The 21,345-nt window shown below is 45.0% G+C and overlaps 1 protein-coding gene across 2 annotated transcripts in view; it reads left to right on the top strand.

Annotated features, from left to right (window-relative positions):
• The window catches only part of LOC119383737 (uncharacterized), a 35,941-nt gene that overhangs the window by 6,297 nt on the left and 8,299 nt on the right, over positions 1–21,345 (top strand). For both annotated transcript variants that reach the window (XM_037652031.2, XM_037652030.2), the window contains exons 3-9: positions 8,732–8,770; positions 9,483–9,750; positions 10,890–11,165; positions 12,136–12,522; positions 15,237–15,472; positions 19,003–19,334; positions 20,527–20,750. In XM_037652031.2, coding sequence (XP_037507959.1) covers positions 8,732–8,770; positions 9,483–9,750; positions 10,890–11,165; positions 12,136–12,522; positions 15,237–15,472; positions 19,003–19,334; positions 20,527–20,750 — 1,762 coding nt within the window. The remainder of the gene's footprint in view (positions 1–8,731; positions 8,771–9,482; positions 9,751–10,889; positions 11,166–12,135; positions 12,523–15,236; positions 15,473–19,002; positions 19,335–20,526; positions 20,751–21,345) is intronic.

Here is a 21,345-nt window from a genome sequence, read left to right as displayed (position 1 = left end):
TATTCTAGATGTTTCCATGTGGTGACAATGAAGTCACGTACACACATCATATGCTGCAAACAGTGGGAGGTGAGCGGGAGAGCCGTTCGTGTTTGTGTGCATGCATGTACTCGCTGCACATGCGCCGTGGCTCAACATGTTCCACTAGTTGCTTCAAAGGCAGCACTTGGATGTCGCGAAGGCAGTGCTGAAACATGATGAGAGGAACAAAAGTGGCATATTTCACTGCAACATCGAAGTATTAGACAATTCCACAAAGTAAGAGTGCATGGGCATAAATTACGGCCCATGTAAATTGTAGTAGGTATTCGTTTACTAATTTAGCAAGTGTGGTGCCCAGTGTGTCGTAATGGAATGAAAACAAAATAATAAACAATATTTTTGACCAGAAGGAAAAAATTAACCCAAATGTTGTTTATTATTTTGTTCTGGAGTGAAATCGAAATACTTTTTATCGGCTTTGGGTTCACGGGGAAAGTTGGCGATCATCAACAACAGACATCAGGCAACTTCAGCATATTTGCTTGTATATTAGTCAGGAATAGTGCGACTGACAGCCATTTGAGTGAGACGCTAATTTAGGGCTGCTGCTTGGTGTGCTAGCAGATAGGTGTCATAGCTAAACCCAGGGCAGGTGGTTGCGAACTGAAGAGCTTATCATCTTCATTTTCTATGAATACGATTCTTTATTACTAAAGTTTGAAATTTTGTGAAGAGCGGAGAGAGTGGCAATTACAACTGTACAGATTAGTGCAAGTAGCCCTCAGTGCATGGACCACGCAAGTCAACATGGAATGGGCAGTCTTGGCACTGAGGTTCATTTTCTTGGAGTAGCAGTCTCCCATTTCGGCCACTATACACTCAATGTTCGCTGCTTCTGAGATTATGCTCAGTGATTTTACTCAAGACACTAAGGATGCATGACCTCAAAATTCATAATTCACTTCTTGAAAATAAAAAAAAGGTACAGTCTTTTTGTAGTTAGTTTGCTGAGAAAGAAATTTGCATGCACGCAAGAACTGTTACGTACTGTTACGGATCTTACTACTTTCATTGCGGAGCAGAACCATGACGGAAATTTTTTTACCATAACAATCATGAGACTAAAATAAAAAACCGCCTTGTTCCAACGCCCTGGTGGCGCCATGCATGCACAAAGAAAAACGAAATGGATCTTTACTCACTGACTGTGATCACTTGCAGTTGACACTATAGTGGGATGAGCAATCTGCAGGGACAAGCGGGTGTGCTTGTTCTTCTTGTCCCTGAAAGAACATTTTGTGTTGCCACTCGTATCAGCACTTTGTGCTGGATGATCGAGAGTCGACTTGCATACATGCCATTGCCATCAAGAATTAATATGCCAAGTGTCACCAATGAGCTGAACTACTTCTCTTTGCGCTGTCTGTAAATTTTGCAGTACACTTGGGATCATGACTTTTCAACAAAACATAAGATAGTGTTCTGCCTGTGAAGGAACATCTATGAAGAAGCGCAGGTCGATGCTGTTCTTACATTGTGGAAGAGGGTAGCTTCAGTGTGGCTAATGCCCGTGTCAAGCGAGGAAGTTAAGTGCGCTTATGTGGAATATGCTTCGGAACTGTAAGTGATGCTATAGGGTATGTTTAGCTAAACAGGAAAATAGAGTGCACTTGTAGCAAAGAAGAATTGGTGACAGACTGTGAGTTCATTTTTTGAAGATGTAGACGAAAAAGAAAAAAAGTTCGGAAATATGATCATTTTACATTTAATTACGATTAAAAACGAAGTTCTTTTATCTCACCCGAAAAAACAGCTGTCTTTTATACAAGTGTCGCATGTCAATACTGGCTGAGACGCAGCAAAGTGTGTTCGCAGTAGAGGTGTGCACGGGCTCGGGTAGGCTGACATCATCTGCTCTAGGGCCCGAGCCGGGCTCGGGCTACCTTGTTTTTTTATTGGCCGGGCCAGGTGCAAAGCCCGTATCAAGCCCAAAATATAGATGCTGTGCCTGAATTGTTTTCCAGCACATAGCCATGAGCATGCAAGATAAGCTTTTGGTTATCTATCCATGGAATCATCCCCCTGTCCTACATCTGAGGTACTAAACTTCTGGAAGAACAAGCACCCTAAATATCCTAAGCTTGCCTGAGAAAAAGATATCAGCAACTTCGACTACCAGTGCAAGCAGCGAACGGAACTTCAGAGCGGCGCAATATGTGATGCAGGAACGCCGCACTTCACTGAAGCCCGAATCATTGGACAACTTGTTATTTTGACACATCTTGTAATCTGTGTATATAGTGACTGACACATGTCGTTTGCTTATGTTTCACTTTGATGTGTTGAATAAAACGCCACATTATCCGAAAACGATAACTTGTTTTCGCAGCAAACCTACATAATGTCGGGCCCGGGCTTTTGTTTATGTATGTTGGGCCGAGCCGGGTGGGCTTGCAGCCCTATAGTGTCGGGCTTGGGCGAGCCTTCCATGCAGTCGGCGGGCCCGGGCCGGGCTCGGGCTCAAAAATGCGGCCCGTGCACAGCTCTATTTAACAGCACGCGCTCTGACCAGAGTGTACTCTTCTGCAAGTGACATTCCACTTGCGTCGTTTAGATTTGGTAAAATGCACTTTAACTAAGTGTAATCCACGTAAGTGCACTTAACTTGCCTGCTTGACATGGGTCTAAGTCTCTTCGCAACATGGGGCTGATGCGACGGTGGCTACAAATCGTTTAAAGCCAGGTGTGCTACTCCTTAATTGTGACTGAATACAATGAGTAGACTATACAGAGCACTCCATCTGGCAATCACCTCTGCCCTGAAGCACTTCAAACAATTACTCTTCCATGAAGGATCGCAAAAGAAGTGTCTCGCATTCTTCCGACTTTTCTCAGAGGTGGGGTTAAGTGATACTAGTTGTAATATGCAATGCGGAAAGAGGTGCTCAGGCGGATCAATTGGTGACCGGGCCTGCCAGGCCAATGTACCCTGCCTGTAGTAACGTCACCACCACTACCATTAGTGAATGAATGTTTATGTTCTAATAATGGCCTCTGATTGATTAATCTCCCTGTGAGCAGTGGCGTAAATCCCGGGGGGGTCAGGGGGGTCCTGACCCCCCCTGTGTTTAGACTGGGGGGGACCCCCTATGCAATGGTCCCCCCCTGAGATTTTGCATTCGAACATCTTCCATCTTGGCTTGCTTGAAGTTTATTTTCACACGTGCAATTCAAAATCGCCCCAGAGTTCCAGCTCTCAGATACAACGAAAGAAATAAGCACAATTCAACAACTTACGATAATATTTTTACGACATCTTCCCTGCGATGTTCAAAGTCTGCAACCACATCCATAGCACCAATCACGAAAGCCGCTGCCATGCAGCGGCCGTTTATCCACGTGGTGACGTATCATTGCGCCTTCTAACTCGCTGAGAGCAACGAGATTCGTGAAGACATTTCATCAGCACCGAGTCTGGGGCGAGAGAAATCGAGTAAGAGATATTCGGCCTTTGCTTGCAAATATCGCCACAAATGAGTCATCTTTTCACACCCAACTGAAACTGCACGCATTTTTCAGTACCCCTATTCATTCCGTCGCCCCCATATGTATACTTTCGGAGCCCCTGGCTGCGCGCGCGTTTTTGACGAACTTCTGGGCCCGATCCACCCGATCATTCAAACTACAGTGTTCTAGAAGTGTTCGCAGCGTCACCTTAGACTCACTTAGAGTCAGAGGTAGCATATGCAGTAGCTCTACGTCACCTGAAACTTTCCGGCGGGTTGCAGGGCGCGGCTAGCTCGCGTTGCTGTTTTGCGCGCAAGAAAAGTCTGAATTACGGTGCGCAACACACGAAACTTCTTTTCATGCAAATTTCTGTGAGTTGTGAAATAAAGTGCTGTCGTTGTGACCGATTTACAGAGGGTGGGTGATATTTTAATAGGCTATGATGAATATGAATGCTCCTGCGTGTAGGGCGTTCAAGTTTTTTTTTTTTTTTTTTGTACTGCTGGTCGATACGATTTTCAATGCCCTTTCGCCACTGTAGCGATCCTAGCGACTTCACTCCCGCCTTTCGAGCCCCACTATACCGGATATAAACAATGCCTCATTTTTTATTTATTTGCTTTCGCATGAGCTGGTCTCTGCGACTAACCTACTTAATGCTGTTTTTTTTTCGCGCATCAATAATCGGCGCAATCACTTGGCTTTGTATTAAATGTATCCGCACGGTAATCTTAAATTTTTTTATTTGCAAACATAGATCATACAAGGTTACCAAAACTGGTAGGACTCGTAGGCTATATATATTGGTACGTGCGGGTCCAATGAAAAAAAAAAAAACAACCTATACATTGGTATTATGAGTACATAACAAGTAACATACATTACGTGCGTACATTTTTATTACACCGCAGAATTGCACCACCAAAATAACACTCGACAGCGTCACGTGCTGACAAACTAGTTTTATTTACACGAAACCCTGCCTATGTATGCGCAAATGCTGGCCATATCACAATATGGATTAACAATGCATGCATGGTCACTCGTGATAAAACAATAAACTGCCGATGACAACCGTCGATCTAACTGGAGCATCTCAAAGGAGCCCAATCCCCGTGGGCCTCCCCCGCTACTTCATTCGTCCCCCCTAAATCTCTTTTTTTTTTTGTACATCGATCTCTATCCAGCCCGTTTCATCTGGCAGTAGTTCTGTGCTTAGGACTTAGAGCGAAACAAGCGGCCAGAATTCTTTATCATTTTTTAGAAATACCCTGACCGCTTTACCAAAGCACGAGTAAGGTTTTGCTGTCACCGCCCTCGTATTTTCTTGCTTTTATTGTTATCGCACTTGACTTTGCGCGGTCACTCTTAGCTTCGTTGGGTCCAGCTGTTTTTTGTTGTCAAACGCTGCACCAGAAATTTCTTTGCACGTACGCTGCATGCTCTATGTGCACGACCGCCGGAGACTGTAAAAAGCGCCTCCCTCCCATCCAGATGCAGCGGCGGGCCGTCTTTGAGACAGTTGCAGTGTACGGATAGACACAGATGCCGCTCCTTCAGAAAGACAAGCATACATAAGTGCAGCAAAGCTGCTCGCGTGGTGCCGACAAAGGTCCTTCAAGCGAATGAATGGCGGGAACATGCGCTGCAGGGCATGCACGAATGGAAACAGTCTTCTACTACTTGGGTCAGCTTTAAAAAAGAATAAAATGCTCAACCCCCTTCTCCCTCCGTTGTTTTTTTTTTTTTGTGATCTCTTGTTGGGTCATTGTGGTGGCCCTCTCCCCGCCTCCAACCCCGCGTTTGTTGATACCTCCCCCCCCCCCCCCCCGGAATTACATGCAGCGTAACCAGCGTAACCCCGACCAAGAGGACGCGCTTCACACCCCGCAAGAGAAGTTTTCAGCAGAAACTGGCGGCAAGACCCCTGGCGGGCGCCCAAGCAATTGACGCAGAGAGGGCCGTGGAGGCGCGGCGCAGAGATACGGCAGTGAGCCCACACTGTAGTTCAAACGAAGACGCCTGTCCTCCGGTTTCACTTTGTGGCGGAAAAGCAGGGAGGCAAAACTTTCTTCAGTAGGTTGGACGACGACAGAGAATCAACACGTCCGCTTGGTTTGAACGCATCACGAAGACTGCTTTGTTTGTTCACTATTTAAAGTGCTCTCGTAGAGAGGGAAAATGAAAAGGAAAATAGAAATGCAGAAACACAAGCACAGTCAAAAGATTTTCTCTGCACCCCGCACGTGCAACAAACTTGAAGAACAGAGGGAGAAAACGCTTTCCCTGTGTTGGGTGACGCTCCCTGTGGCTTTCAGTGTTCTTTCGCGGGGTGGGCGCGTGGGTCGTAAAACGACGAATGTCAAGGACGTTCTCCGCTCTTCCCGTACTCATCGTCGCCTTCAACCTCCTTGGTTGCAACCCCGAAAATGCGTCCCCCGGGTTGCCCCTCTTCCTCCTTTTCGCCGCGGGGTTTTCCAATTAAAGCTGCTTCGAAGTGGGGGCTGCTTCCCAATATTCGAAAAATACATCACTTGTCAGTCGTTCGGCAGTTTCAGCCTGCACGAGTCCACAGAAGTGCTGCCAGCACTGCAACCGGCCGCGCAACCTTCTTGGCGTAATGTGCTTGTGACTTTCAACTGGACTGGGAAGATGCCGCACAAGCGGCAGGGTTCGCTGAGCTCGTTCTTTCTGACGAACTCCAAGCGACCTTCTTCGGAAGACAGTGTCACCAAAAACACTGATGAGGTGAGCCTTTTATGTAATTGATCATTGATTATAATTTTGTTTTGTCGGGTACCCTTAGTGCAACATACAAGGACTTTTATTCTGATTAAAAAAAGGGGAAGTGACAGTTACTTGAATGCCGCCTGGAAAGCCCAACTAACAGAAATCTGCTAGATAACTTTTAAATCAATGGTTTCATGAACTACGTTGCAACTAGCTTCAATGGAGCTATTATTAGGGCTACCCTAATTCATACAATTCGCTAAAAAGCAAGGAATGTTTGGTGGTTTCATCCACCGGTTCCAGGATCACCCACCGAAGGAATTAATGCCATTTAGAAGAGTGATTTAGACGCTTCGGCCAACTCTTCATTACCTTAGAACAATAACAGAGAGACAAACTAGTGAGCCGCAAGCAGAGTTTGTGGTGTCTTGACTTCTCTCTTTTTTCCGTGCTTGCACGCCCAGTCATTTTAGCATGAATCGTCATCGCCTTGGAGTTGATAGAAGCGCACGCACAGCAGTGACATGTTATCAAGGCATTGAGTCCAGTGACGAGCTACCCGAAAACTCTTCTACGCACCATCTACATGGCTTTCCTAGCGCGGTTCTTGAATCACGCGAAGGAACCTCGAAACTTTGTAATGTTCAACCTCCCAGCTTTCCTGGAATATCCCAGCAGGCGAAAGTTTCCCCACGCACGATCTCCAGGCTGGTGGTGGCTAACTTTCGGACAGTCTGTTTATTCATGAACAAAAGTGTTTACAATCAACGAACACGTAGCCGTGAGAATTTTTCGAAACGCTGCTGTAATAGCTGAGTTACATGTGTTTGATGATACAAAAAAGGCCCTCGCTCGTTTCTCTCTTTCCTTCGTTGATCAGCTCGTCTCTCCTCTCAACACCTTCTCGACTGCTATGGAAAGAGAGGTCGCGCAGCTACGTGTAGCCGCGCGTCCTCTCACTCCAAAGGGAAAGGGCGCGGCGCCGAGTCCACACGCCACGAGCTGACGCGTTGTAACGCGTACGGGGGGTTAGGACTTTAGAAACCATGCACCCTCGCAATGTGAAGGCTCAGAGTTGCGTATTTGCGAATAAAAAAAAATATTAAAAAGCGCATACTTCAATCTCCCGTATATTAATGACACAAAACATCCCATGATGGCATGATGCCCCCTTCGTGTTTATTCGGACATCAAGCAGGAAGTGATGTAACACAGAGCGAACGGTCCAAGGGCGTCGCCCCATGGCTCCTTCAATCAACCGCTCCCGCGGTGAGAAAGCAAGGAGAAGGCTTTATGTGTATACCGGGCTCTAATTTTGTTATGCAAACATAAGCTGCGCAACGAGTTCTTGATATCTGTAAAAATATTTTGTGCATGCACCTGATGAAAGGGACATGAAAGCGACTTCGGTCACCTTTAACTTTCTTTGTCATATGCTCTTTCGGAGATAACGAGGCGAGGGGGAACAGTGTGGGGTCGAGTGTGGAACACTCTTGGCGTCACGTAGCACGTGATCTATATACGAGCAGGCAGCTGACCAATAATCCTAACACTCCTAAGTTTCCTGAAGTTTCAATCCACATATATACCCTATAAAGTAGACGGGGAGATGACCGCCGCCGTAGCGAAGTGGTAGAGCATTGGACGCGTTATTCGAAAGTCGCAGGTTCGGTCCCTTCCGGCGGCAAGTTATCTTTTCGTCCACTTTACTTTCTTCACATTTATATTCTAATTACTACAAATAACACCCCCTATACTTTCCTTGGCATTGCTGTGTGTTAGTTCTCATTAATACCAATGTTTCGCCATACTAGTGAAGATGTCGTGAGGTGCTGTCAACTCAGATGAGCATTCACGCTTGCTTCAAAATCAAATTAAGATAACTGAAAGCTAACGTCCGCCAGTTATAAACGGCCAGCAGTACCCTTGCACGCATACAGACAATCAAACAATACAAACATCTCGAGGTTTCAATTTTGGTGTCAGTGTTCCTTTAAAGTTTGTTCATATCCAGTGTGTAGATTCATCGAATACTAATCGGCTGTTTGGAACTGTGTTGTAGAAACTAGTTCAGAACGTTGTATGACTCATTCGTCGCGCAGTGCAGATCGTCAAGAGCATTGCAATAACGCGATATATGAATATTTGTGTGTTTTCTTTTTGTTTTATTGTAAAGTTTTCATTTTTGTGTAAAATAAAATGCACATTTCTAATAATCAAGATGGCTGCCATGCAAACTCCGGGACCCCCCCTGTTGTTTTGCTGGATTTACGCCACTGCCTGTGAGATACCAGCGAACTTGCTGGACTTCCCATCATTCTAAACCAACAAGAGCCCATGGTATGCGACCTTGCAACGGCTATATTTAGTTGTATAACAAGTGTCTGGGTATTTCCATTGGGATTATGTTGTATCCTTGCAGCATTCCAGTGTTGCACTTTGGCAGGAAACTAGCTCCTGCAGTTGAATATAACTGCTGTTTGTGTTCACCATGCTTAATTTCTCATTCCAGCAGCGAAATGACTGAGCAGAGGCAGTGCTACCTTTCAAGGTAATTGCTCGTGCAGTTTACATTTTTTATGTCATCTTGACTAGTGACATGTGCACCTCTGACGCGTAGGGCTAACCTCACGTTTGTTACGCCGGTGAGGGTACTCGTGTATGTCATGCTGTGTCATTTACTGTCAAGAGGAACGCTCTTGCGTGTGGCCGTCGCTTCACTGGCTGGCACTGAAGTTGGAAGTTCTGGTTGAAGCTACATCAATGCATTGTGCATGTGTCTAGGAAGGTCCCATAATTAAATTTGAAATAGAGAGTCTAATGTCCCAGAACAGTGCTGTGAGTGAGCTATGAGGTATGACGTGATGTCAGGCACTGCATTAATTTTGACAAGTCAGGGTTCTTTAACGTGCACCAGGTCAGGGTTTCGCCTGGTAAGGGTTCACCGGAGCAGGTGCCCACCATCTCAGGGGCCCGACAAGTCGGGAGCTCACCAGGTCAAAGGGCCATCAGGTCCGTGGTTTGATACCAGTTACCGCAGCTGGGATCGAACCCCTGACCTAGTGCTCACCAAGGCGACACCATAGCCACTAAGCAACGGCAGATGGTAAAGGGTTTTTGCATCACCACTAACCCCAAACAACTTGTGCATGCCCTGTCCTTACATGTCCAGTAGAGCGCACTGTGCATGTTTTAAAGTGTGCAGCTACAGTTCTTCCGAATTAAATAGCCACTGGCTGACACCTGAGGTCCGCGTGCTGTAGTTTACGCAGGTTAGCAGCCGAGTTGGCCGAGCATTGCCCGGCCAAGTTGGGGAGGACGTGCCACATTGTAAAGAACCTTCCTCTCACGAATGCGCTGCTGAACAAATTGAACGTCGAAGTGGAAGAGTTCACGCCTGGCAAGCTCTCTCTCTGCCAGGCACAGCCCATTGGCAGCAGGATAAAAGATTCCGAAGATATATATGTGGAAGAAAGTATAGCCTTCCTCTATACCTTGCTTCTGAAGCACGGCTGCATAGACTCTGTTGAGGTAAGTGCAAAGTCTTGTATACGCGGTTATTTTCGATGCAGAAGACCTCTGTCTTCTTCGCGGTGAACCTGTAAATGTCGTGCTGCAATCCCACCTTCATGCTAGAAAATGTATGTAGTATATTGGGTAGACACAGGGTCGAAAGGGCAAAATTTTTTTTGTTACAGCCATCTTGAAGCAAATAGACAAAGAAGCGAGGAAGTTAATAGAATCACACCCACCACTCGTGGGTTTAATGTCAAGCTTGTGTGGCAACAGTAGCTATGAGCTGGCATGCCAACCGCTGATCCGTCACTGAACACTCACATTCATAAATTCAATTCATATGCTGCCTTCCTTCTTTGATAGAGCTTGAAATCTTTGCACTATTATAACCTGATGCATTGTGTGAGTGTGGAATATTGATCTCATTCTCTGACTGACAGTGAATTGCGTTTAAAACAACACAACCAAGTGCACCATTTGTGAGCACGTAGTCATATGGTGTTTACTTGTTCGGTACTCGTCTAAGTGACGACCTAACTTGTGACCTTTCATTTGTTCATTTGCAATTCATGATTATATACTATATAGTAAGTCAGCTGTAACTTCAGCTTTACATGCACGTTAAGGATTAGGGTAGCCCTGCTTTGGCCATTTATTTTGTGCTTGATGCTAGCTTTATTTAGAGTTGTGTACTTCTTGACACTGTCTTGAGGAAACAAGGGGAAAGTATCAAAGATGGAGCTTCGGCATGTGCGTTACCATGCGGCAGCGTTTTACAGTGTTCTTGGTTTTTCAATGTAAACATACTGGGAGTCAGTGTGGTTTCTCTGTGCAGCAATTTCTCACATGCTCATATGTTGAAGAACAAGATGCGGAAAATGAGGTAATATTTAACATTATGTTGCTGTGGGAAATAAGACACGTTTTCTCATCCTCTGCTTGAAACATGTGAGAATATGTGGGACTATAAGTTCGAGAGTCTTTTTCGGTGCATGCTTTTACGCAGCTTTCCCTTCTTGGCCATTGAAAGGTACACGTGGGCTTAGCAATATTTTAAAGTTTTTCTCAGTCTAGTACATTTGTACATGAGACAACGGCATTTTACTGGTTTTTGAACAGTGCGTGTGTTCTACACTTGCCACCTTTTAACGCAGTTCAAGCCTCACTTGAGGCAGGAGCCGGTGCAGCTCATCACCAATGCCCTGTTTGAAAACAAATCCCTGACCTGCCTGCGGGTGCACCATGCGTACCTTAGCGAACAGGCCACGTTGTCCCTGTTTGCCGCCGTGCGCCAGTTGCTGAGCCAGCAGCTGCGTGAGCTGTCCCTGGAGAAACTCAATATTTCGTGCTTGCCGCAGACACTAGAGGGCTTCAGAGAAGCACTTGCCAGGACGAAGAGCCTCGAGAGATTGACACTCCTGAACATCCGTGTAAGTTCCAAGCCGAAGCTGCCGGCACGCTGAGCATGCCATGGAAGTAGGTTAAGTTCTTTACGCATTATCAGCGCATGCAAACAACTTATCATAAAGGCGGCTGAAAAATTATTCGTACACTGGCTGTGGGATTTGGTTTACTAAATGTGCAAAAAAAAAAAGAACTTGCAACTGTCCGACATAACTGCCCTGTGTGTGAAACACATTTATTCTCGTTTAACAGAATCCAATACAGTCAGTTTATGCATGTTTAGTGTTGCAACCCGACATCGCATTGTGGCGGCGACAACTGGGATTCGATCCTGCGACCTTCGGGTCAGCAGTCGAGCACCGTAACCACTAGACCACCACGGCAAGTAACCTGACGGGGGTGTATGAATGGTCAGCCAATTACTCAGTGGCTAAATTTCATGCGTTGTTCCTTCAAGTTTTGTATGAATTTGGGCACATTCTTTTTAGACAAGCATTTCATCGATATACTACCTAGTAGAAGTTCCTCTAGAGATGATGACAGTGAGGCTGTCATTGTTTCTCACGTCTCAGCTACGAGTGAACTTGCTTAAGGCCCCTCATTAGACTATATTGGTAATTCTGGTTTACAAACCGGTGACATCAAGGGATTGTCCTAGCGAAATAAGTTTTCAAATCGGTTCGTTATTGGAAGAGTTAGAAGAAATTGAACTGCACTGTTACCATGCCAACAGAGCTAAAGAGACACTGTTAGCAGAGACACTTTTCTTCGTTGCGCATGTGTGACTTACACTCTCAAAGTGCAGCTCCCTCCAAAGGAGGGAAGTGCAGCCTTTCTGTTTAAAATGTTGATTGTTTTTGTGCCATGCAGCAGTTTCGTACAACTATATAAACACGATTATGACTGAGCGATCTATGCTCCGCACTTGTTTGTATGAAATGCCCCGAACCGTGCATAGCCTTGAAATTTCTGCCGACTCACAAAGACCTGCCGCAGGAACGTGCCCACGCATGGATGAATGCCTTGAACGTGGGTCTGACTGGTCTGCTGGCTAACAGCAGCGTCACCAGCCTGAAAATGGACACTAGCTACCAGTACTACCACGACGGGTCTAAAGTACTGAATGACTTTCTCGCCAACACGGTTACCCTTGCCGAGCTGCACGTCTACTGCAGTTCTGACTGCAGTTCCGATCGCTCCCTGGACTTGGTCTTCGAGGCACTGGCGACAAACCGAACCGTGAAAAGGCTCACCCTCCGCAAATTCTCCGTGAAGGACATGAAGCCGTTCAGGCAGCTCTTAGATGTCAACAAAATCCTAGAAGATGTGAGCTTCTATGCCTCTCCCCACGCCGGGATAGAGAAGACACCTGCCAGTTGTCAGGTCAGCCCAAGTTCTTTAGTTCACTATTTCACTATTGTAATGACACTCAGCTTGTTTATGTTGACCGCTGGACAGAAACCTCTCCCAGTGATCTCTGATCACCCCTGTGTTGCTCTATGGCTAATTTCATTCTACGTATTCATATATTTCTAAATTTCATCACTACACATGATGCCATACGTCCTTGACTGCACTTTCCTTCTCTTGGCACCCTGTTTCGATTAGACTTGGGTTAATATGTTTTCTAATGTTCCATTGAACGATTTGAAATTCGATATTTCCTTCATTTTGAATTTTAACATTTGATTTTTCAGAAGTAGCATTTGGGACTAGCAAACAAAAATACTAGGGATGGGCGAATATTTGGGCGTTTCGAATATTCGAACGAATATTACAGTATTCGAATTCAGATTATTCAAAATTTCGAAGTATTTGAAATGAACGAATATATGTATACATTTGACCGCACATGACCCACTGTAAAGGTGGTTTCACTGCAGCATTTAGTTGCTGTGCCGTGAAACAACTTATCCAGGGAAATCTGCACTGCCGCGAAGCCACACTTCAAAGTTAAATGTACATATTTTTTTTAAGTTTAAAAACGTGTTATGTTGGCTTATATGCGCTAAGAATAGTAATTTTTAAATTGTAACGTATTGCACTGCTTATAAGTTGCACCTTACTGCTATTCAAATTTTGATACTGTTCAAGGCTGCTTCCACCTCACTTCAAATCAAAAAGTGACGTTCACTCATACCTAGTTCCAATCCTTAAAAATATTGTGCAAGGGCCATGACAAAAATGCTCATTTTTCTTAATAATATGCGGTAAATACTATTCGAACTATTCGATTCGAAATTATTCGACCAAATCACTATTCGCTTCGGATTATTTCGCTTCGAACCTCAATTCACTATTCGCCCATCCCTAAAAAATACGCATTTTCCTGCTTGCAACCCACCTGAACAAGTTTTGTGGCAGTATGGCCCAGGCTGCTGCGAACCACTGTTCAGATGGATTGTAAGTGGGAAAATGTGTATGTTCATTGCTAGCCATGAATGCTGGGCCTGCGCTGCTGTGAAACCACCCTCTCATGTGCCATTCGTGCTGCCTCATGCAGCCAAGCCTCATGGAAGGAATTGGCGTGTTGCCCGCATCTTGAATTATTGTTGATTTGGCTTTTGAATTTTGGGTTAGGTTATGCACACAAGCTATTGTAACCGTTAAAACGTACCCTAGTTTGTTGCTTATAATCAGCACTCGAAGTTATAACATACCGAGAAAAAGATGTTATATATTCGGTTGCACCACCGCCGAAGGTCCGCCTAAGGACTGACCACCGACTATAACACTGAGGAATAAACTAACAAACTTTAAGAACAAACTGACTCCATCGATTAAACTGTTTTCTTTTTGGCAAGTAAATCACAAACTTTGTAAGGACCAACATAAGGTGCCTGTTATGTGAATGGTCCATGTAAATCCCAGAATTTAAATTATTCACTTTGAAACTTCTCAATACTAATCAGTATTTGCTCAGACCACAAACAAAAAAGCTGATATTTGCCCAAGCTTACATTTTGTGGCTCTATTATATGGGCGCAGAATGGTTATCATTGTTGGTTATCTGCCCCATGCATCAAATCGCATGTACAAATTCATTTCCTTCTCTTAATGTCAATTTAGAACATTGGCTAACCCTGTTTACACTCTAATTCAAACTGTATAGAGTAGTTCATGATCTCATTAAAGTAGAAATATTAAGTAGAGCGGCATCGAGAAACAAGGCTTTCACAGAAATGAATGCATCACTTGTAGTAAAAGCAGGGCATCGGTAAGCAAGAAAATGATTAAGATTGAAAACTGGTAGTGTGGTGCATCTTATATACTCTGCGGTATCACTCGTGCGACAAACACTGGCTGGTTCACTGAGACAGGCAATGTCATGTGAAGGTTATGTCGACTTGTACATCCTAATGCATGGTTAAAATGGAGTAGAAGCAGCTAGACCTTTGGTGCAATCCTCTGTGCAAGAAAGTCACACACACATATATCTAGCATAAAAAAAATATGGTTGGCTTCTAAATTAGTAATCTATAGATCGAACTCTGCTTGATATTTTTTTAGTGCCCCTTTATTGGACCAAGCTAATTGAACCAGTTCTGTATTTCACAACTTCTCGATGCAGTATATACTTTTTTAGAGTGACAGCTCTACTCCTCCTCCCACTACATACTCAGAAAATGATCTTGTGTGGGCATTTGACCTTGAAGCTCAGCCGATGTCAACTTCCTCTTCTTTGCATTTGCGTTGTCATAGCAATGGCACGGTATCAGTTTGTTCTCTTTCACGTGCCCCTCTCCGTCGGTTGGCCAGAGCCGGGAGGTGGCAGGCGCATGTGCCTCAAGACCTCAACTTCTGTCACACCACTCCTGCACTGGTAGTATGAAGAGAAATGTGGACAGCATGCCACTGCTTGCTGAGCAGGATGTCAATGCCTGATACACCACCATGGCTTGTTTTTCACGGTAGCTGCTGCGATCGCTCGACAAGCTTGGTTTAACCACATTCAACCACAGATATGTGGGAGAGTCATTGTCACTGTAGTTATACCTAACATGCTGCCCAGTCTTGATGAAAGGAACCCAGTTCTTCTTCTTACCCTCGCTGATCACACACTCAACTTACTCGACGACTTTCCTTCTCTACGTTAGGTGCCCGAGCAGCACGTGCAGACCATAGTTGAGGCACTGAAGAGGAGAACAAGCCTGCGCCGCTTGGCCCTTGACTGGAATTGCACACCCAGCACAGTTTATCGTCTTCTGGTGGCGTCTTCTGGTTCCCCCTCGCTCAGAGAGCTGCACCTGGGCGAGGTTATTGTCGACTACATCGACTCTTTGCGTTGGGCATTCATCAACGTGCGGACGGATGTCGCTGTGACCGCAGCGAGGTGAGACCCAGATGGATAGCAGGTAGATTGCCAGCAGGGACTGTGTCTATACTATATACCGAGCTGCAGTAGAATTCCTGCACAGTTCGTCTCATGGCTTATTACTGCTGCAGAGCCATGAGAACACTACTGACACGTCTTTGGGTGCTCTCTGCTGTGAGTGTGCAGCGAAATTTACAGTGAAATGAGCAAGCGTAAGGTCACGGTGCCTGTGTAGAGTGTAGTGCCATGCTTATGGTGCATTCAAATGATGGACCGAATCTGGATCTTGAGGGGCAGATGACGTGTCACACGGGCTCACATCAGCGGTTTTCCTCATCCGCGGGGCTCGCGGACGTGTAATCCAACCTGGTTTTCACATCGGGATTCTGGCGGCGGAACACTGCAGCTTTTGCGGCAAACCAGCGGTGTCTGGCAACCAGTACACTTTTCTTTTGCTTGAGCCATATGGCTGTCCTCGCAGTCACCGTCAGTTCTTAGGAGTGTTACTTGGGAGTGTTAGTCAGCACCGCTAGTAGCCATGAATGACAGCGTGCTTCGCGGTGCCAGTAGGCAGAAAAAGAGTGTTCTACACTCGCCGTCATGGCTACTAGCGGCACTGACTAACACTTCCAACCTTAAAAATGCACATACTGTATACTCCACAAAGTGGACAAGGGGATGAACCTGCTGTAGCTCAGTTGGTAGAGCATCGGATGCGTTATTCGAAGGTCGCAGGTTCAATCTCTGCCAGTGGCAAGTTATCTTTTCGTCCACTTTATTTTCTTCACATCTATATCTTAATTACTACAAATAACACCCCCTATACTTTCCTTGACTTTCTTGTGTGTTAATTCTAATTAATGTTATGTCTAGCAAAGAAAAAGGAGCCCTTAAAATTACCCTTCCTTCGTGCATTCATAGCGAGGGTTTCGTTCTGGCAGACTGAATGCCATAGGGTAGTATACGAGGGATTACTGGTCAGCTGCCAGCTCATAAACAGATCGCGTACTTCGTGACGCCAGCAGGCAGAAAAAGAGTGTTCCATACTCGCTGTCATGGCTACTACTGGCGCTGACTGCACATATATACCCCACCAAGTGGACAGGGGGATGACCCCGCTGTAGCTCAATTGGTGGAGCATCGGACGCGTTATTCGAAGATTGCAGGCTTGGTCCCTGCCAGCGGCAAGTTATCTTTTCGTCCACTTTACTTTCTTCACACTTATATCGTAATAACTACAAAAAAACATCCCCTATACTTTCCTTGGCTTTCTTGTCTGTTAGTTCTAATTAATGTTATATCTAGCAAGAAAAATGAGCCCTTAAAATTACCCTTCCTTCGTTCATTCACAGTGAGGGTCTTGTTCTGGCAGACTGAATGCCTTAGGGTAGTACAGTAAAAGCTCGTTAATTTGACAGCCGTTAATTCAGAAAATCGGACAATTCGGACGCGTTCTCTTGTCCCGACAAGGATATGTATTGTTTAATGGCTTCAAACTCTCATTAATTCGGTCATATTTGGCTACAACCCGGTTAGTTTGGACGATTCTTGGAGTGTACCGAGCGCGAAGCACCGCAAATGTGCAATGCAAAGAAGCGAAAACGGCCTTCGCGGAGAACCGAAATGAGGCAGCACAGTCTGCATCACCAGTGCCATCAGCGCGAGCCGTACGGTAACGACGTTTCTGGTTATTTTTCGGGTTAGCACGTTTCAGGTTAGTAAAGACAGGAAGGTCTTGAGCCGGGCTGACATTGTGACAAGGTCGCGAGTGGCGAAAATTGCGGCTTTTAAACTGCTCTTATGCAAAGTAAGTACAGGATTACGTAGTCATCAATAAAATTAAAGTGTATTGACGATGCTTGTTTATTTTTTTCTTGATACTTTCGATAATTCGAAATTCAGTTAGGTAATTCGGACATTTTTTCCGGTCCCATGAAATCCGAATTAATGAGATTTTACTGTATACGAGGGATTATTGGTCAGCTGCCAGCTCGTAAAAAGACCACGTGCTTCGTGACACCAGCAGACAGAAAAAGAGAGTTCCACACTTGCCGTCATGGCTACTAGCGGCGCTGACTAACACTCCCAAGTTTAGAAATGCACATATATACCCACAAAGTGGACACGGGGATCACCCCGCTGTAGCTCAGTTAGTAGAGCATCGGAGCGGCAAGTTATCTTTTCGTCTACTTTACTTTCTTCACATTTACATCGTAATACTACAAAATAACATCCCCTATACTTTCCTTGGCTATCTTGTCTGTTGGTTCTAATTAATGTTATGAGTAACAGTGCCAGTTATTCTAGATGGTTTTGAGTAGACTTTATTATTGGTCTTTTACAGAAGAAAACACCTTCTGAAGCTGGACTTGCAGCTCATCAGCTCAGCCATTCTTTAATGATTGAAAGTGCCTGCCTAAAGTGCCCGACTAGCTATGCCAGTCATTTGACCCACTAGCGGTGCTGCACCATGCTTGTGAATCACCTAGACTCATTCATTAATCTCTCTCCCTCTCCCACTCCCCCATTTCCCTCTCAAGTGTTGGGTAGCAAACTGGACGAAGTCGAGTTAACCTGCCTATACTTGGCGACAACTTTTCTTTATAGCACTGTGGTAGCTACAGAACCGAAACGCATGCCTGCTACCGCGCCAAAAATTAGTACTTAAGTTTACTGATAATTTTCTCATTTGCCTTGCTGAAATAAATCCTGCTTTATTTGTTATGAGACTGAAACAGTTGTGGGAAGTCGTAGGTGAAATACAGTTATTCTTCACTTTGCAAGAATGCCTTCCTGTTCTTTCCATTTCTTAGACAGCATCACCTTTTCAGCACGCCCATTTTCCAAAGTAAACATGGCATCCATGACGTAGTGGGTCAGTGTGCGGCTGCAAATGCGCTGTTTAGTTCTTCATGAAAAATATACTCGTAATATGACACTAAAATGTACACTGAACGACCGAAATGTTTCTCCCATTCACATTTTTCGTGTATATATTCTTCTAAACACGTTAACAATGCGAGCAAGCAAAACCGAAACAGCTGCAAGCTGCCGTACTACTTGCGGAGCAACACGAATGTGTGGAAGCCCTTCCTCCGTAGCCTTCACTCCACTGTCAAGATAAGTTGTCGCCAAGTATACCTTTCTATCATTCCTTCTCTCTGGGGGACAGTTTCTATCAGATAATTTTAGACATCATTGCATCAAGCTGTTGTGTGTAAACGTTAATTGTACCCGTTGGTCCATGTGATTAGAAGTTGCGTACCTTTGCAATAATTTGTGCAGTTGACAACTGTAAAGAAGCTCAAAATGAAGTCTAACGAAGTACAACAGCGAGACATGCTTCAGGTACTTGTGAGGTCTTTGCAATTCAAGTAAAAAAAACCTGACTGAACAGCGATTTCAGCAACACATCCTAACATTGTTGACTGATGCGAGGTGGGTTGGATGAGTGAGGAACCTTGGGGAGGGGTACGTGTTTCACTGCTGTGTGCATTTTCATTTTCATAATGTTTATTATAAATCTGGTGCGTCTATCTCTGGCCCAGATGTATTTCTACCAACGGCACCTTGAATGAGCTGATTCCTTTCTGGACGTCACAAGACAAAGAGAGCTGTGTACACTGTCTGTACAGCGTGAACCTGAAAGACGTGAGCCGTGCGCTTTCTTCACACCGCGGGGACTATCTGACTTCTCTTAGTGTTGTGCTCGGCAAGCATTCCACCTTGACCACAGTCCACGCGCTCGCACTCTACCTGGCCTCTACACATAAGCTACAGGAGCTCCAACTGCGGCTTGAAAGTGTACCGCAGAATTTACAGCAAGTGCTCTTCGCAGGCTTCCAGAGGAACGTCAGCCTTGAACGTCTGTGCATTTTCGGTAGGTCCCACAAAGTGTATCACCTCACAGACCCCACGCTTAATGCAAAGCCATGCATTTCTAATGGAGAGGCTTGTGGGGGATAAGTGGTACCGAGCTGTTCACCATTTTGCTGGCTTCAAAGTAGTTAAAAGCCATGTTTTGTTTTTGTAGCTGTTTCTACTATTTTTCCAAGACCAACTCACCAGTACTTTGACTGCATGAGCTTCACTTAGTATGTATATTGTATTCATGTCTGAATGTCCCAACCAGTCTCCAACACATTAAGCTGTCTTCTGCAGAGTCATTCACTACAAGGAGTCACAGTACCGTAAAATTCATATTGGTTCTGCTAGAAGATGCCAAACATAGCACATTTTTATTTATCTGAAGATTTACCTCACTTGATGAGTCTCCTGTGTCTTCTCAGCCTGAAGAGTTTGAGAGGCTTAGCTTGAAGAGGATGGCTACCAATCACAGTGTCTCGTTTCTTGCCTGGCTTTTAAATATTAGTTTGCTGATATTATCAAACCGAGGCAAGGCCACACAGTTTATCTAATGTTATTCAGTGGACGCTTGCAAGTAGCACTCAAAATATTTGACTGAGAAGAATTAGGAGTGAAAATCAATGGAGCATATCTCAGCAACATGCTGTCCTGTTTAGCAACCTTAGTGGCAATATACTTGCACAAAAATATTATAGAGGGCCTTAGGCAACAAAATGTAAGAGTAAGGCATAAGAATAGTGCATAGAAGACAAAGAAAATGCTCAACAGCCTCACAAGAGAATTCGCATTTATGATTGGCAGCAAGCGTCGAAAATATGTGCAAGAGTATGTTTATCCAGTAGAAAATCTATCTACGTTATACTCTGCTCCAAGGTGTATCACTGATACCTTGTTGGAGTTTGACAAAACCCTTGAAAAGGATCTAACTATTTCATGTCAGCTGCAACTTCATAAATCAAATTGGTCCACTTTAGATGCTCTGAAAGATGCTGCTAACAGCACTAAAAGTACTGTAGTCAAACTCTGTGCCACGTTTGTCTATTATTGTTTTTGCCTCGGCCGTTAGCGGTGTTACCTCCGAAGGCACTCTCTAGTGGAGCAGCTTAGCTTGTTTATGGACTCTGGGAGACTGAGTACATGTGTCTCTCTTTAAGTGCCTTTGTTCTCTTTGCCAAGGATTTTACAGCACAGAATTCGGCTTGCAGGGACTGAGAACCTTTGCATCCCTGAGAACATGCAGCAAGTGCTGTTCTCCTGGATGGCAGATAGCAAGCGGCTCTACAGCATCAACGTGAAGATGCACTGTTACGACACTAAGCATATGCTGGAGGTGCTTGCCTCGTCTCAACACCGAAATCATGTCCTCACGTCTCTGGCCTTTAGTAAAACTTGGGCCGACCAGTCGGTCCTCGAGACCAACCTCAAAATGGTGAGTCTGGCAACGATGGTGCCACAATCTGAAATCATTCGGGCGGACAGTGCAAAGATCTGTCAGCGTGGCATGAATGTGGAACCTGAGTGTGACTTCTGTAGTTTCAATGCGTCAGATCTGCTGTTGCGAATTTGTAAAACACTGTTGTGTCACTCATGCCACTGAGAAGAGAAAACCAATGAAAACACGGCTTCTTCTGATATGGCAAGGTCAGTGTGCTTGTTAATTTCGCACTAAGAGAAGTTTTTCATCTTATAGTGGCAGGGGGAGCGCCAGGATTGCTTTGCTGGGGCGGGGTCATTTATGACAAGTGAATTTCTTTGGTGGGGCAGGGAAGGGGAAAACTTATGCATTGTATTTTGAATATGTTTACTTTTGGGGGAGGGTGGAAGGGGGGGGTGCAGGTAAGAATTTTGGTTGGGTGGCTGCCCCCTCCCTGGGCTGCCCCTGAGCTCCAGAGGTTGCATTCTCGTTGTTTTTTAGGGGCTCAGCAATAGTGCCCTACATGTCCATTGATAATGTTTCAGTGAGATGCATTTATTTTTAAGTGGAACGGGGGATGATCATTATGGCTGACTTAGGACTTGCTTAT

The sequence above is a fragment of the Rhipicephalus sanguineus genome, chromosome 2, assembly GCF_013339695.2.
Source record: "Rhipicephalus sanguineus isolate Rsan-2018 chromosome 2, BIME_Rsan_1.4, whole genome shotgun sequence".
NCBI lineage: Eukaryota > Metazoa > Arthropoda > Arachnida > Ixodida > Ixodidae > Rhipicephalus > Rhipicephalus sanguineus.
Note: the sequence above shows the minus strand (reverse complement) of the source record. Positions and strands in the feature narration are given on the sequence as shown.